The 16,813-nt window shown below is 40.6% G+C and overlaps 2 protein-coding genes across 2 annotated transcripts in view; one reads left to right on the top strand and one right to left on the bottom strand.

The window, feature by feature from the left end:
• LOC118342437 (solute carrier family 45 member 4) overlaps positions 1-9,157 on the top strand; it is a 34,105-nt gene extending 24,948 nt beyond the window's left edge. Inside the window, exons 6-14 of the mRNA XM_035680978.1 lie at positions 59-517; positions 1,101-1,372; positions 1,504-1,665; positions 2,087-2,186; positions 2,340-2,420; positions 2,509-2,639; positions 2,851-2,919; positions 3,025-3,179; positions 3,942-9,157. Of these exons, the coding sequence (XP_035536871.1) occupies positions 59-517; positions 1,101-1,372; positions 1,504-1,665; positions 2,087-2,186; positions 2,340-2,420; positions 2,509-2,639; positions 2,851-2,919; positions 3,025-3,179; positions 3,942-4,122 (1,610 nt within the window). The 3' untranslated portion in view covers positions 4,123-9,157. The remainder of the gene's footprint in view (positions 1-58; positions 518-1,100; positions 1,373-1,503; positions 1,666-2,086; positions 2,187-2,339; positions 2,421-2,508; positions 2,640-2,850; positions 2,920-3,024; positions 3,180-3,941) is intronic.
• A 3,224-nt stretch (positions 9,158-12,381) lies between these two features.
• On the bottom strand, positions 12,382-15,477 carry LOC118343175 (G-protein coupled receptor 20). The gene is made up of 4 exons (XM_035681928.1): positions 15,292-15,477; positions 14,598-14,854; positions 14,371-14,503; positions 12,382-12,969 (listed from the first exon to the last, which is right to left on the bottom strand). Exons 1-4 carry the CDS (start codon positions 15,475-15,477, stop codon positions 12,382-12,384), a joined length of 1,164 nt encoding a protein of 387 aa, XP_035537821.1.
• Between the last annotated feature and the right edge of the window lie 1,336 nt (positions 15,478-16,813).

The following is a 16,813-nucleotide window of genomic DNA, read 5'->3' as shown; positions in this document are numbered from 1 at the left end:
ATGGATCCTAAATTGAATAGGCAGCCAATTCCTAATCAGCCCTCTTGTCTGCCTTCAGGTAAAAGTGACAGCGTTCTCGCCATGGCGGACGCCACTCTGGACCACATGGACCACGATGCGTTGTTCCTGTGCCACCTCGAGCCGTCCATCTTCGCTGACCGCCTCTCACCCTATCACGGCTCACCTCCTACGACCTCCTTCTTCAACCCCAATCGTAGCACCCCGCCACCCCGGTTCGGCAACATCCGACGCAGCAGCAGCGCGGGAAGTCAAGACCTGCTCCGCCTCCAAACCAACAACCACCAGGCACACGGCCCCATCCCAAAGATTTCCCGCCTCTCGGCTTTCTTACAGGAAATGGAGAACGACGACGGTCAAGAAGCGCTGCTGAACAACCAGCTCAATGAACAGCGGACGCTGAATGGGCGGCTGTTAGCCAGCGTGACCAATGCTGATAGAGTTAGTAACAACAGGCTGAGCTCTAAAGGACAGGCACATCGCGCTGGAATGGTCAAAGGTCGGTGTTTATTACCTGTAATTATTATTATAAATATTATTAATTATACAGTATTTTCTTAAATTCTATTTTAACTGCTATTGTAGAATACTCTTATTTCCCTTTTCTCTCATATCTGTTTGTTAAATATGAAAATGCGGGATTATTTCTTGGCTGGGAGCAGGAAACTTCAGGAAGTTACTGTTCCCGACCAGGAAAGCCATGGTTCTTGGATTACACACGACATAGAATGCGTTAATAGACATGTTTTGTTACCTTTGGACAGAGCCAGACAAGCTGTTTTCCCCTGTTTCCAGTGTTTATGCTAAGCTAAGCTAACCAGCTGCATATTTACTGTACACTAATGATATGAGAGTGGTTTCGAACTCTTGGCAAGAAAGAAAATGAGCGTATTTTCCCCAACTATCAAACTTTTAAATGGTATTTGAGGGAAATATTTAGATTTTTTAATTTATTAAGAGTGTGTCAAAGTTTCTGGTTTCTTGGCCACTGACATAAAAGCCATAAGTGCTGAAAATGTCAGTTTTGTACAATAAGATAACTTACTTACCCTGAACCTGTCATTTATTGTCTATTACTCCAGCTGCAAGTACTGGAGCCCCCATGCGACAGTCACGCTACCGTCACACCTTCTACCGCCAGCCGTCCTGCACATTCTCCTACTACGGTCGAGTTGGGAGCCACCGCTACCGCTACCGCCGGGCCAACGCCGCTTTTCTCATAAAGCCGTCTCGCAGCATGAACGACCTGTACGAAGTGGAGGCCAGACACAGGCGGAGGAGCAAACAGAGAAACAGGCACCGCAGTGGAAACACTAACTCTTCCAGTGGAGATACAGAGAGCGAAGAGGGAGAGGTGAGCTGCACATGTGACACACTTTCAAGGTTTTGCTGTCGATGGTAACCTGTAACCATGACCACCATCTAGCCCCGTCATTTGTGTCCAATATGTTTGTATGTTGTTTATATCTTGTTTCCTCTCTTTAGGTTGAGACCACCGTGCGGCTGCTGTGGCTCTCCATGCTCAAGATGCCTCCGGAGCTGCTGCGACTGTGCGCCTGTCACCTGCTCACCTGGTTCTCCATCATTGCCGAGGCTGTCTTCTTCACGGACTTCATGGGACAAGTCATCTTCCATGGAGATCCTACCGTACGAGACTCAGACAGACATATAGATATACTATCCCTACATTCAGTTACTTTAATGTCACAATGGCTTGTCTAAAACTGTACAGTGAGACAAGGACAATGTGAAACTAAACTAATTTTAAATGTATTATTTATGATTAATTATTATTTTATTTTATAATTTTGCCTGAAAAATATCATCATCTGTTGTCTGAAGAACAGAAAAAACACCTCCAAAATGACTAAAATAAGCAAATAAATCAAAACCAAACCTAAAATGGTTTCAGTATTTATTTAAAAATAATAGACCACCAGATTAAACCTTGTTTCCAGGATTGTATTTTTGCCAGATTATTTTTGACTTTGTCTCTTATTCTGATCTTCTCATATGTCGTGTTCAACCCTAAACTCTGTCTTAAACCCTATTTTTTTCTCTCTCTCAGGCTCCTGCTAACTCTACTTTGTTGGAAAATTATCACAGAGGAGTTCAGATGGGATGTTGGGGACTGGTCATATATGCCATGACTGCTGCTACATGCTCAGGTATACACACAAGCAACACCTGCTCATAGGAATGCATATTGTCACATGTATACACATCTCCACATTGGGGAAAACAAGCTCACATTTTGGAAGAATAACACGTCTCAACATTAAACTCTGGACTACCCGACCAACCAATCTTCCTTTTTCCAGCCATACTTCAGAAGTACCTCGACAACTTTGACCTGAGCATTAAGGTCATCTACATCCTGGGGACACTTGCATTTTCCATCGGTATGAACCACCGTACAGTTATAGAACGGAATAAAAATAAATGTGAGCAGCTGATAAGTAACTTGTCTTCTCTTTTCTCCCTCCACAGGAACCGCTGTCATGGCAATCTTTCCTAATGTGTACGTTGCCATGGTGATGATCAGCAGCATGGGCATCATCTCCATGAGTATCTCCTATTGCCCTTATGCTCTGCTGGGGCAGTATCACGAAATAAAAGAGGTACAGACATATTCAACTTGAAAATCTTAAGCTGCGTTTTGTAAAGTACAAAAGTACAGCTCAAAGAACCGCTTCTGTTTGATATTGCTAGCAAGCTAAAGATATGTCAGGTAACAATGTGCATAAGGATGAGCTATTACTGTATTTCTATTGAGTTAATATGTAGCTTTCAGTGGCATTCATTAACTGTGACTTCCTCTGCCTCCTGCAGTACATCCAGCACAGTCCTGGTAACTCCCGGAGAGGCTTTGGCATCGACTGCGCTATCTTATCTTGCCAGGTGAGAGTTTGTGTTGTTTTAAGGAAATCTTCGTGCCATTGTCTTACATGTATGCGATAGTATTTAAAAAGAGTGTGTTGTTAATAATCCTTTGTAATTTTGCAGGTGTACATCAGTCAGATCTTGGTGGCTTCAGCTCTGGGCGCTGTAGTGGAAGCTGTCGGCAGTGTCCGTGTCATTCCCATGGTGGCCTCTGGGGGCTCCCTTCTTGGATTCTTCACCGCTTGCTTCCTGGTCATTTACCCAACTCCAAACAGCCGGTAAGAAAACCACCTGGTCTTAAAGCTTGTGTCCACAACAACAACAACAATATCTTGGCAATATCTTTTCCTACAATTCGTTATTAGCTTAACAAATGTGAAGTGATTGTGTAAAGCAACAATCGCTGACATTTTACTCGAATTATCGTCAACTTCCTTGACTTCACCTGGTTCACTCTCAGCGCTCTGTACTGTATGTGTGTAGGGAAAAAGCAGAGGAGAGAGACAGAGAAGCTAGTGCGACCAATACTGTACAATGTGGTAGAGAACTGTCAGCATAGTTTCTTTGCTTTTTTCATTTTCATTTATCTTTAATGATTTCTGTCTGACACATCATAAAGCTCAGCTTAGACATGGTCAGAACAAGCTTCTCCTCCATTTTCTTGGTCACCAGGGTAACAAGTCCCCCATTTAAGGCATGATTACTTACAGTTTGTTGCCTGAAAAGGACCAACAGTGACGACACCAGCAGGTGCAGCACCTTTTTCTCTAAAAAGCCGCATGCTGCGATATCTCTCCTCATTGAGAACAACTCAATGGTGCTCAGAAAACATGTGGACACAAGCTATCAGTCACCTGCTGTCGGTAAAAGAATAGACTGGCTGTCCAGAAGTAACAGATTGTCTACAAGCACCTCTTAAGCTCAGTTGTTGTGACTGTTTTCAGTCTTTAAGTCAAACTAACCAACATGTGTCCCAAATTGTCAAACTATTCCTTTAAGGCCAAAACACTAACGGTTGTGATTTTAATTGTGATTGACAGGGAGGGGGATTCAGCCAAAGCTTCGGAGAAACGGGCCTTGACAACGCTGGAAAATCCCAATAGCAACGAAGTGGCTGTTGCCGTGGCAATAGAGAAACCAAGCTTCCTGAAACTCAACAAGGAGGGCAAGGCCACCACCACCACCACTTCCTGTCACACGGAGAACGAGTCTGCTCTGTGATTGGCCGGCCAAGTGGACAGACGCTTTGCTGCAGAAACGACTAAATTCACTTTTAAAATGGAAACACTTTAAGATGTGCCGCCGTCCTCATCGTGCTGGCGTGAGTTTGTTCCACTCTCGGCGTCCGTTCCTGCTTTGACGGGCTTTTTTTTCTGATTCAGTTGCTAAAGAAAACGACTCAATCTGCCGTGGGACCAGTGTTACACCAGACCAACTTACCGTACACACATAAAAAACCCATTCTGGTCCCAGTGCTGTTTCAGCCATCACCGAAATTCCTTCCACTTAACCCTCACGGACATTTGAGTGATCCGACAGGGTCGTCCACAAGTGAGAAATTCATTGCTCATGGTTTTAAGGAGAAGGTTGTCTCTGTCTCTCAGGGCCTCTAGGAGGTGCTACTGAGCAGCTGCCTGGACAGGAAACTTCAGGGGACTCACACGCATACATACACGCACACAAACCTCTTCATCCGAGGTCAACGCAATCGAATGAACAACTGAAATAATGAACGATGAACATTTGTCCTCGAAGCTGCAAATCATTCAAAAATGCTGAAAATTATTCTTCCTCGCTGTGGAATCGGCTTGATCGAATCTTTGCTCCGTGGTGTGGAAAGCTGATGGATGAGATTGTGTGTGTCTGTTGACTTCTACAGCGGAGGCATCATGTTCACCAAAATAAACCCAACGACATACTCAACTTTGTGGGACTTTTTACAGCACTCACGCGACAGTAGCTTTAAGACTCTGGAGACTTTTGGAAATGTCTAAAACTAAGAGCCCGAAGCCTGGTTCCTGGGGGAAAACGATTGATACTGAGTGCCCAAAATGATTGCAAGTGTTTTTTTTTTTTGGATTCAGCCTTCACTCCAGGGCAAACTTGACAATATTTAAGAGCATGAGCATAAAGTTGCCTGTATATTGAGACTCAAAAAATACAGATTTGTATCGAGTGAAATTCCAGGAAAGAAGGAGCATAGATGCAATATGCGAGTATACAGGGCATTAAAATCCCAAATATTATTTTCATGATTTATTGAGGGCCCAGAATGATGCTTGTGTTTGTTTTGAATAATCAGACTAACCTACATGCTGCATGTTAGAGGAGCAGAGAAGAGAGAAACCAAACCGCAGAGAAAAGAGATGTGGAGTTGTTATCCTTCTCTCTACTTTCTTGCGCAATTTGTTGTTGTTGTTTTTTTAGAAAATGCTATTAGCACGTTGTCACTAACTGCACATTAGCTGAGCCATTGTTGATAGTTAAATAGCATTAGGTTAGAAAAGCGTTGAAGTCCTCTTTGAGTGTGTTGGATTCGTTCGTATTAGGACACCAGCAAGACGGGGCTTCTGCTCCAGTGGATCCAGTAACTGTACCAGTAATTGTCAGAGAATGGGAACCAAGAATATTAGAATGGAGCCTGCATATATTGGAAGAGAAGTTATAGAGAAGTAAGCATCGTGTTTCCAGGGCTTATATAATGTAAGAGAGGCAAAAATGAATCCTGCTAGTGTTGAGTGTTGGAAGCCCGTAATATCAGGTTTAGGCTCGTTACTTGAGCCTCGATGGAGGATGTACGTTCCTGGTTTAAGTGTCTTAGTCATTACATCTGTGTGTTGAATGGATGTTTAGAAGAGGAGAGAGGGATGAGTAGTGGGATGAAAGGAGGACTGGAGAAATGTTTTTTCTTAAAAAAAACTAAACAATTTGGGAAATGCTTTTTTGGGTTTGGTGCTTAGAGATGTACGGTTATACGAGAATACTGACACCACTCTCACGGTTATCTTATGTTAGCATATAGACTGGAAACAGTTGGATGTGGGGGAGGAATGTGTTACATTTGGCTTCTTTTGGCCAGGCTAGCTGTTTTCTGTCTTTATGTTAAGCTACCCTAAGCTATGCTAAGCTAAACACCTCTGGGCAAGAAAGCAAATAAGCATATTTTCCAAAATGTCACAACTTTGAATTGTTCTAAATTTGGAAATGCATGTCTTAATATTACAGTTTGACATTTTTCAAGAGTCCCTGCAGACCCAACAATCTAAAATTTTCATTTCCAGTCATGAAAACTACAACTTCACTGATAGTTGACTTGACAAAATCTAACTTTACCCTCTGAAAAAACTGCAAAATATCAACAATAATCGACCAAATTACAAAAAAAGTTTACCACCCAAAGCCAGCTTGCCCATGACCAGAATATATTACGTCATTATTACATTAAAGTGGTGTAAGACATGCCTCTGATGCTCCAATTTAACAAAATTGCTTTTGCAAAATGGCTGCATCTGCTGTTTGATAAGGGGCAAGCGGTGGCGGTGTGAAGGTGGATGAGGAGGTAAAACTGTTGAGTTTAGATTTACGTTGACCCTGTTTAACATTCACACGCACTAATGAGACTAATCCGAAAAATATATAATCAAAAACAAACGACGGGATACATGCAAGTTGTATAAATTAAAACTTAACTCTTATTAATGCTGATTGATATTGAATATAGATCAAATAATCTTAATCTTTGGAATGTTTTCGATAGCTTGACAATGTAAAAAACATCTTGTAGTTAGACAAAATGAAAGATTTTACTGTGTCGTTCGATTTCTGACAAATCAGAACTTTTGTTGCAATAACGGCCTCCGTTAATCACCCGAGGGGAAGAGGACTGTGCGAGAATCGAGAACAGGGTTGTTTGCGGTGATGAAACAAAAACTCCGGGTGTTTTTTTTTCTTTCCTGTCAGGGGAAAAAGGTTGTGGATTGGTTTTCCTTTCAGCTCAATCAGCTGAAACATGCAAATTGAAAGGAATCGAAATGTAAAATTGCAGTGCGTTAATTTAGTAATGAAAGAATGTTTTATTTTTAGAGTGTATTAAAAGCATTTAGTGAAGAAACTTATTTTTAATCGTTTTTTAGAAGAGAATTCACTCACTGGTGATGTGTTTTTTTTGTTTGTTTTTTTCACTTGGAGATGGGTGCCCTGTCTTTTTAACAAAATAGATTCCTTCCATAACTTCAGGTACATTCAGTCAGTCCCAGAGCAGCAGAGAGAGAGAGGGAGAGGGAGAGAGAGAGAGAATTTTGCTTCCTGTGATTCTGGGACAAAAAAAAAAGAAGCAGGGACGATGACTAAAGATGGAGAGGTACAGATGCCAGAGTTTTTGAATGGCTTCTGTAACCACTAGGGCAATAACATATTCTGGATAAAAATGGACACTTAACTTCAGTTTAAGGACAAACATGAAGCTTAAAAAAAAACTTTGGGTTTGGGAGGTTTGCATGCGACAACAGCAATATGCATGTGTGGAACACCAAAGTATGACTCTGTACAAATCACTCAAGCTCTTTTTCTTTATTGTCCTAATAGGTCAGGGATGTATTTTCTAATGCATGGCTGGATGTTTGTGTCTTTTTGTTTGAACCTAAATGTGTTGAAAAAACTACAAAATCAACATGTACTCTTTAAGCTGAAGCATTGTGCTCGGTCTGGGTCAGTACACTCTTAACAAGCATGTGACTTTTTTTTAAAACTTTTTTTTTGCACATTTACAAGTAAAGTTTCAGACAGCACACATCTTGTTGCTTTTTCAACACGACATACAGGTGGTGGATGGAAGGTGTTGGGGAAAAAACAAGATGCGTGTCATCCCTAGAGACACTCCTTGTTAAAAGTGTAGGCGAGAAAACTCCAGGCCGCGAATACTTGAAGTGCAACTTGAGTGTTTCTGTCTCAATGCCGTGGGAAGTCTTTTGATTTTGGGGGGTTTTACGTTCTTAATGTCCCAAGCCTTTTTACAGCAGACTCTGGAATGTTCAGACAGCAGCTCGGCCTGCTGGGAAGTTGAGTTCTTACCTTTGATTCCATCTTGTGACTTAAATGTTTAAAAAAAAAAAAGAAAGAAAAGTCAATGAATGTGAAGTGATTTCAGCCGAAATCATTTTTGTTTCGATGTTCAGCAAGCTGGGGTGGGGGAGGGTTTCGGATGGGGGGGTCTGACATTGCACAGAACTTGCACATAAGTTAAAAAAAAAAAAACCTAAAAAAAAAAAACAGTAGAAGTTTGTTGCAAAAGGAAGAGAGACAATAACTGTGGATATTTATTTTTTTTAGATTTCTTGTCTATAAAGGACACTTTTCACTTAGTTCCAAAAGAAAACATTAAAACTATTATATTTGCTGTTACAAGAGATGTTACAGAAGTGGACTGGATTGTATGTATGTGTGTGTATGTGAGAGAAAGAGAGAGAGAGAAGTCGTCTCACAGCTGCTCACATGTAAAGCAAAAAGGCAAGAGTGTGTTACAAAATGTCATCTCAGTGTTTGTTTTTTGGTTCTTGTTCTCTGTTCTTTGCAATCACCTGGTTTACACTTAACTCTGGAATCAATGGCTGCAATACCAGAGGTTATTTACGAGTCTTTACTGTTCTGGTGTTTTAACTCAACTAGAAAATGTCTTTTTTTGTGTGTGTACCTAGGCAGAGCCACACATGAGAGTTTGGCCTTTGCACTTTTTCAGTGGCAGCCATGTTGGCTCCACCGTCCTAAACATTGGGGTGAATGTGGCGACGTGGTGATGCTGTTTCATGTTTCCAGCCAGCAGCTGTCAGTGGCAGCAGCGTGGCGGCCATGCAGTTAGTCCAACCTGGCCAGACTCGGTGTGTGTGTGTGCGTGTGTGTGTGGCTCTACCTATAAGTAAACTGTGTGTTAATGACGGAGGAGAGAAATGCCTATATACTTTGATCTTTATAGAGATTAAATCAAGAAGAATACTTAAAGAATGGGAAAGCAAGTATGCGCAGTGTACTATATATAATATGCCTTGTTATTTGAAAAAAAAAGATGTAAATATACGTATTTCTCTTTTAGTTTCTTCTTTTTTGCTGCTATAAAAAAGATGATTATTTTTGTTAGTAGTTTTGTTTTCTATATAAAGACTGTATATATCTCTATGTTCTGTAAATATGCTTGAGCCTTCATATGTAGGACTCTGGATAAACACTGTATGGAACGCACCCTTAAAATCTGTTCAGAAGTAAACCAACAATGACTCCTTTCATTATTCATTTTATTTTTATTTTCATTTTATTTGTTTATTTTTGCAGGGACAGCGCACAGTTATAAGTAATTGCACCAGAGTTAGATAACAGGTAAAGGAAAAAACAACCACAGAATAAAAAAAACACTACATAAACAGAACAATACATGAAAGTCCATCAGTGTGAGATAATAAATATAATAAATATGATAATAAATACAAGGCGGTGACATTTTTGTGCTGACTTCAGCCAGAGCTTCAGGCTGCAAAGAGTCTGTAATGTTTGTGGGTGTGGAATTGCACTTCCTCACTACAGAGAACGCAAATTGACCAAAGTCTGTCTTCTGTACCCAGTAACCCCCAGTAGATGCTCTAGTCCCACCAGCACTGCCACTGCTGGGATTGGCCAGGCATCCTCGAAGACAGTGATTCCCAAAAATATGTGACATACCCAGGGGTCATTAATTTACTCAGTGACAGAAAAGTAGTCCCTTAAGGAAAAAGGTTGGGAAGCACTGTTCTAAGAGGAGGGGATATCATAGGATCATATCAAAATATGAATCAAAAAAGACCTTACAGCACACCAAAAAACTGTGAGGTCTGAGTATTTATGTTTAATATAATATCTATGGAGAGTGTTGCATGTCATCATCCATGTAACTGCTGGTGAAGTAACCTGTAGGTCTGCAGTTTCAGGACTACTTCAACATTTTTCATTTTTGGGGGAAGAGAAAAAAAACCATCTTAACTCAGCATCTTCAAAGCAGTCGACTGGTTTCCCATGATGCTGTGCGGTCAGACCGCTCAGAGAGGAGAGGAAGATAAAAAAAAGATTGCAGATTCAGATTTCTCTCTCATGCACAGGGTTAGGGCCCCTCTCTCTTTCCATACAGAGAAACCCGAGAAGGAACCTGAAACTAGTGTCTGACCCAGACTCATCATGTGACCGCAGGACCAGCTGATGTGTGCGTGTGTGTGTGTGTGTGTGTGTGTGTGTATGTGTGTAACGTACTTATGCAGAGGTATAAACTTACAGGGCCAGAACATTTTGAAGTGAGCTGTAATGACATGCTGCCCCTTTGGAGGGATTAAAGGGAAATACACTCAATTTAATGACTTTAACGCTGTGACTGACGACTCACTCTGTGAAACTGAGCCGCTCTTCTCTAATATGTAATCAATAACAACTAGAACATTTTGAAAGCGAATCCTCTCCACACATATTTACCACATTTTTATCTTCAAAGAAGGTTCAGTACACACATGTAGACTGTGGTTTTGGATCATTTTGAAAGAGAACTGCCTTCTGGTTATGTTGTGTTAGACAAAGTCACTGAAAATGGTTCACATGCTGCTTTAGCAGATAACACACAGAAACACACACGGGTCAACTTTCTTATATTTAACTGGATATTTCAGCTATGTGCCTGAACAGTAAAATTATAAAATTATAATCAGGTATATATTTGATTTGTTGCAGTTCATTATGAATCAGTATTCTGTACCCTGCAGTTACAGACAGTCTGCTGCTGTGGTGAGACACTGTCCTCTGGTGGAACAAATCAAACAAACTGATTCAATCAAGCTGTCTTTAGTGGCTTTCTGTTGTGCAAAATGATTCACTGTAATATGATGTCATACGTAGTGTAACTGTTAGAGTAAATGGGCAGGGGCGTGTCTCAGTAAATCCCATAATTAAAAGTAATTACTGATAAATAGATGTGTGGGAAGAGAGGTATTAAAGCGCATCAACAGCAGCTGTAGAGACACCTCTACTTGTATTATACTGCAAGATTGAATTTATTTACACAGGTTGTAAAATAAAAAACAACAAATTTACATCTAAGAGATAACTACAATTCAGAGAAACGTATTGAAACATAACTGCAAAGAAAAAAAAACATTAGTAAGAAATGATAAGCCAAGAACGATCAGTAGTGGCCATTTGTAGTTTGTTCAGTATTTTCCCAAATTTATGTAAATAAAAAAATAAGAAAAGAGCACAATTATTTTTCTACAACACACAAACGTCTACATTAAAAGTCTCATCTACTCTATGTTATATACTGTGAACCTCCCCTGAACCTCTTCCAGCTAAGTTTTCTGCATGACGCTGACGACACCCTTCCATTTAGACACTTATAAAATTATAAACAAAACCATTAAAGACAGCTGCACTGTACTTGAAAGACTAACTGTCACAAGTGTTTATGTTTCTGAAGAGAGCTTTTGACTCAAGACTCCGTCCCGTTGTTTTGCTCTTAAACTCTTTCTTTTGTCATTACGTAATTTTTCTGAATGTTTTCAACTTCTACTTTGGCTTAACACAGTAATACTGGTAGAATATAGGGAGAAAATGGTGAGACAGTAGCAAACAATAGAGTGTCTGGATCTGCATTTTGGCATTTTAACCTTTATTTGACAGGTTACAGTGAAGATACAGAGGAAACATACAACAAAGGTCACTTGGTGGAACTGAACCGAGGTCGATGCAGTTTTGTGGTTACATTAATTACAGTGAACAATGTCCTAAATGATTTAAAAAAATTTAACGTTTAACTTCAAAAAGAGAAAAAAAACTATATCACATGATGATCACATGTCCAATCCCTGCAACTTTTGCACAAATTTGACCAATCATTGTAGTTTCCCACAAGTTGCTAATTAAGCATTTTAGGCTGCAACAATCCTTAAAAAATGCCACAAAATCCTGTAGGGACTGATTAGAGACACTTCTCAATATAATACAGACCAGTTGAATCACTCTCTGGACCTCAATAATAAACATACAGTTAAATTAATACGTCTCTTACTACTACTACTGTTCAAGATCTTAGGAAAACATTTTTTTTTTATCTTTTTAACATCACAATTTAATAAAGCCTGTGGTCTCTCATACAAGCTCATCAGTATCCTTTTGTGGTCCAGTATTTGTTCTCATTAGTCTCAGGACAACATCCAAGCAAGGTAAGGGGGACGGAAAGATGAGAGATAAAGGGATGAGGATGGATGAAAGGAGGCCGCCACTGAAGTGTTTGTTTTTTGTTTATCATGAAGAGAAGTTTGCAGTGTATACTTGTGTTCATTTCAGTTTTTTTGATGTCTTAATTTAATTAATTTAGTTCCTTTACAGCCTCTCAATCTCTCTCTGTATCTGTTCCATCCATCACTCTTGGTGAGTCTCTGGACTGCTCCATCCACAGCTGCTGAGGGGGTCACCTGTCTTTTAAGTGGACTGTTTCATGTTGGCCACAGAGAGTGGAGTGCTGGTGAAGGTAAGTGTGGCCACGCTGTGAGCTATTGCCAGTGCTGTACCTGGATATTTATTCACTGAATTCCTTTCCCCTTCTCCCCCACTTGTGTGCCCTGCCTCGCCGTCCCCCTCCCTCGCTCCCCTCCTCCTCGTCCTCCACACTCTCTTGAAGCTGTCTGTCACAAAGCAGTAAACCACTGGATCCAGGCAGCTGTTCAGGCTGCTCAAGGTAACTGTGATGTGATAGGCAAGTACCTGCCCCGCACCCTGCCCTAGCCCTTCCTCTCCGACTTTGACCCTGAAGTAAACCAGCACCTGCCGGATGTGGAACGGTGTAAAGCAGATGGTGAAGACCACCAGGACGGTGGCCAGCAGTCTGACAGCACGTGTCCTCCTCGCCCGGCTCTGCTGGGGCATCAGGCCGTGGCTGGAGGAGAGAAAACAGGCAACGCGCAGAGTGAAGCCCACCACGGCCAGCAGGGGGAGGAGGAACTCCAGGATGGTGAGGTAGAAGAGGGCAGGGAGGAGCACACAGGAGGAGCTGAACTCCAACGCTGTGGTCTGTAGACAGCAGGAGAGAGAGCCCAACACATCAAGTCTTCCAGTGCTTGTTCTACTTTAAGTTATAATACTCAACATTTCCACAAGTCTGGTTTGCTTCTATGCAATGCAGTCTAAAGTCACACAACACACGAAAGTAATATATAACTTTACTTAATTACTTCTTGTAGACAGACATTTGTTACATGACTTTTATGCTACTCTGCAACATTGCCTCCAAATATTTAGCGACTTCAGTGTTGGAGTTGAAGGAAGCTATTGTTATCATCATGTAATGTAATATGTGAGTATTTCACACAAAAAAAGACCAAATTTAAGTTAACTTTTGTGTAACCAACATATTTTTTCTTTCTTATTTCTTATATCATCTTGTAATCCCTTTAGATTAACATTGGGAGCCCTTGTGGGGTACCAACCCACAGGTTGGAAACCACTGTCCTAGCCAAGTCACAGCTTCACAGTTGCTGTTTTAAACACATGGTGACCTATTTAGTAGGGAATTTTTGGGCCTGATGTGGGCCTCCCAGGCTGCGACTCCTTCTAGTCACTGTAACTCTCCCAACAAGCTCTACTAAACATTTTACATCATAAATAGGTCTTTAGGGTTAAGTTTACACTGTTTAGGGTTTGCCAATCGTACCAAATTCCCCTGAACAGACCTAGAAGATCTTTCCTTGGAAACATCCTCAGCTAAAATGAAGCAGTGTGCATTTCCAAATATACAAACACCTTTTTGTTTTATTATTATTACACTGAATACATGTGAAGTTGGCATAGGCAGTAGATACCCACTATCTAATTTAAAGATATTATGTGTAATTCTGGATTAGAGAAAGTTATATTTTTAACAGGGTTAGGGTTGGTTAAACAAAAGGTCTATGTCTGTAGGGATACTTTCCATAATGTTGTCAGACAAAATCTGAGCCTGTCAATGGCAAAAACAAGCACTTTTAGTGGACGTACTTTCACTGACACATTTAGGATTAGCTACGTGACCTCCATTGGAGCCCGTTTTGTGAAACTTTTCACAGCTTTCGATCAAACCAGCATTGGTGATTATTGAAAGACAACAACGGTTTAAGTTTTTTTTTTTGTGTGTGGGTTTTATGGTCATCTGCTAGATAAAATTACTGGTTTTGACAATGGATTTTGGTTGGCTGTAGTGCCTAGTTGTATGCTGGTGCTCTAGTGTGACATTAATAGGCTGTGAATTTCATATTACCTTTAACTGTTGTAGCTAAAGCCTTTAATAAGGAGCAGCAACTACCGAAAAAAGTGGTCTGCATTGCAGAACAACAAACAACAGCATTTTCTCAAATTTTATCTGGGAGAGAAAAGGGGAGATAGAGCTATCTATGTATTTATGTGTTTGTGTTGTGTTTGTGGTGCGTGTGTCTTCACCTGGAAAGAGTAGGTGACCACAACTGCAATGAACCAAACTGTGGCGCTGACACACTTGGCTGTCCCTGTGGTCCTACATCGATGGAGAGTACTGGACGCGTGGACGACAGCGAGATATCTGTCTATACAGATACTGAGAGGAGGGGCAGAAATGAGGAAGAGTCAAAGAGAAAAGATATTCTGCAGATATTCATTTTAAGTGTTGAATGAAGAAGGGACCCACCAACCTGGTCAGAAACAGTATACTACAGTACATGTTGACAAAGTAGCTGAAGGTGTGGACGTAGGAGCAGGCCACACATTTCCCTCCACTGTGGTACAGAGCGATGCGAGCGGGCAACGAGAGCGCCACCAGCAGGTCAGCTACGGCAAGGTTTATGGTGTAAACCACAGAGGCTGAGGAGTGGGTGGAGGCCCCACAGAAGACATAGAGAGCCAGACTGTTGAGGATCACACCGACCACCAGCATCAGACAGTTACACACCTGCAGCGGGGACGAATGGAGGATAGTCATGCAGAGTCAATCTGAGGATTTCAGGGTTCGGTGTTTTTCTTAAGAGCAGTTTGGGGAGATTTTTAGTTTTTCACTTTTCTTGTTTGTGTGGAGAGCACTGGCACTACATGGCTGTACTTCAAAGTCATATTATACTTTTTTTTAATTGATAACAATTTAAAAAAAAGTATAATATGAGTGTTTTCTCTTGAATCCAATTTTTTGGTATTTTTTTATCTGCCTTTAGCCCTCTTCACAACCCTAAACAGGATAAGGAAGACACCACAACGTATTTTGACAAAAGTCTAGTTTACTGCAATAAATATTTTAAATAATATGTTTTCTTATCTTATGTTTAAAAGTGATGATAATCATTAAATCAGCATTTATTTTGAGTGGAAAAGTGGACTTTTGGTATCCTGACTTACCATGAGAGAGACCCACACAGCGTAGAAGTCTTGGTACAGCTCCACATCCAGGTGGGCTAACCTATGCAGGTATGGTGCCCCCCATCGCTGGTCCCAGGTGCTGCAGTTAGTTGGATCAGGGGTTAAGAGGGGCAGGATGGGCTCAGTGGTGGAGGTGGAGCTGATGTTGGTGAGAAGGCTCTCCATTGGTTGAAAAGGATGAATGAATGACAGGCTGGGGTCTGAGTGGCAGAAGAAAAGGCAAAAGGTGTTAGTGTTGTATTAGTCTTGACTATATATAAATGAGTTTTGCAATCTAGATTTAGGGCTGAAAATGAGACATTTCTATGTACATGTTTGAGTGTATTAAGCATAAGATTAAGTAAGATCATTCTTGAGCTGGAAAATAGCAGTTAGATTAAAAAAATTGTGTACTTCTTGGCTTTTGTGAAACTTTCAACCATAACAAACAGCCAAAAAAAATATTCAAACTAGTATTTCTTGGGGTCAAGCATAAACTTTTGAGGCTTAACTTTTAAGCCAACACGAGAAGTCCTAAAAGTGCTATTTAGCTACTAAGCTCTCATGTTAAATTCATGTTCACATTCATCGCCATGACAACGGAGCAAACTCAAAACACTGATGAAGGTTATGTACTGTTTATATAAGTATAGAAAATCATGTGTGCAAAACACATTTATTCCGAGAAGCTGTTGCTTCCATTAAGAAACAATGATGGGAGGGTGCTGTAAGAACAGTAACAAATCATCTGCATACAGGCCGATTTTGCGTATTGAGCTGAATTCCTTAGATATCATCATTAACTTTTCTTACTTGGCAGTTATACAAGTCATTATAGCAATGAAATTACTTTCGCATCATTTGTGACTTTGTTATAGTGGAGAGATAAACTTGATTATTCGCCCAGACTCATTTGTTTGTAGTTTAAATGCTAAAAGCTTGTTAGGATTGTTTCCAAATGTTTGCTGTTGCGGTCTACTTTTAACCATCTCCCAGCAGGAATTTAAACTACCCGAGACAAATGCCTTAACCTTATACCTTGGAGTCAGCCATAGATACTGTACTGTAAATAGACTTAAACAGCTCAACTCTAAAGTGATGCAATGTGCTCCAGTTGGCTTAAAAGTACTCAATATATTCAAGCTTGGTGAGCAGACACACACATACTAAAAACTAAAAGAAAGAGTAATGACTCCTAGGGATGAAAAGTGGTCAACATCAGCAGAAGTTAATCCAGAGAGAGAGACTTTAGAAATCCTTGTCTTATAAACAACGTCCTCTCGTACTGTAGAGATGACTGAATCCATCTTCATATGCTCTCAAAAAGATGTGACACTTTCAACAAAGTTAAGTACGTGACCTTGTGTGTTACTTAAAACACAGTGTACAGTATTAACATTAGTGTGTGCTGCTATTTAACACACCACCAATATACGTATGTCTTGAGCAAGTCACATAAATGTGATAGATGTGATGCATCCTGTTTAAAGGAGTGGAGGCTTTAAAATCCTTAGAGTGCAGG

Source organism: Morone saxatilis, unplaced genomic scaffold, assembly GCF_004916995.1.
Source record: "Morone saxatilis isolate NCDOM2014 unplaced genomic scaffold, NCSU_SB_2.0 Contig9, whole genome shotgun sequence".
Taxonomy (NCBI): domain Eukaryota; kingdom Metazoa; phylum Chordata; class Actinopteri; family Moronidae; genus Morone; species Morone saxatilis.
This window is presented reverse-complemented; position numbering and strand designations above follow the sequence as displayed.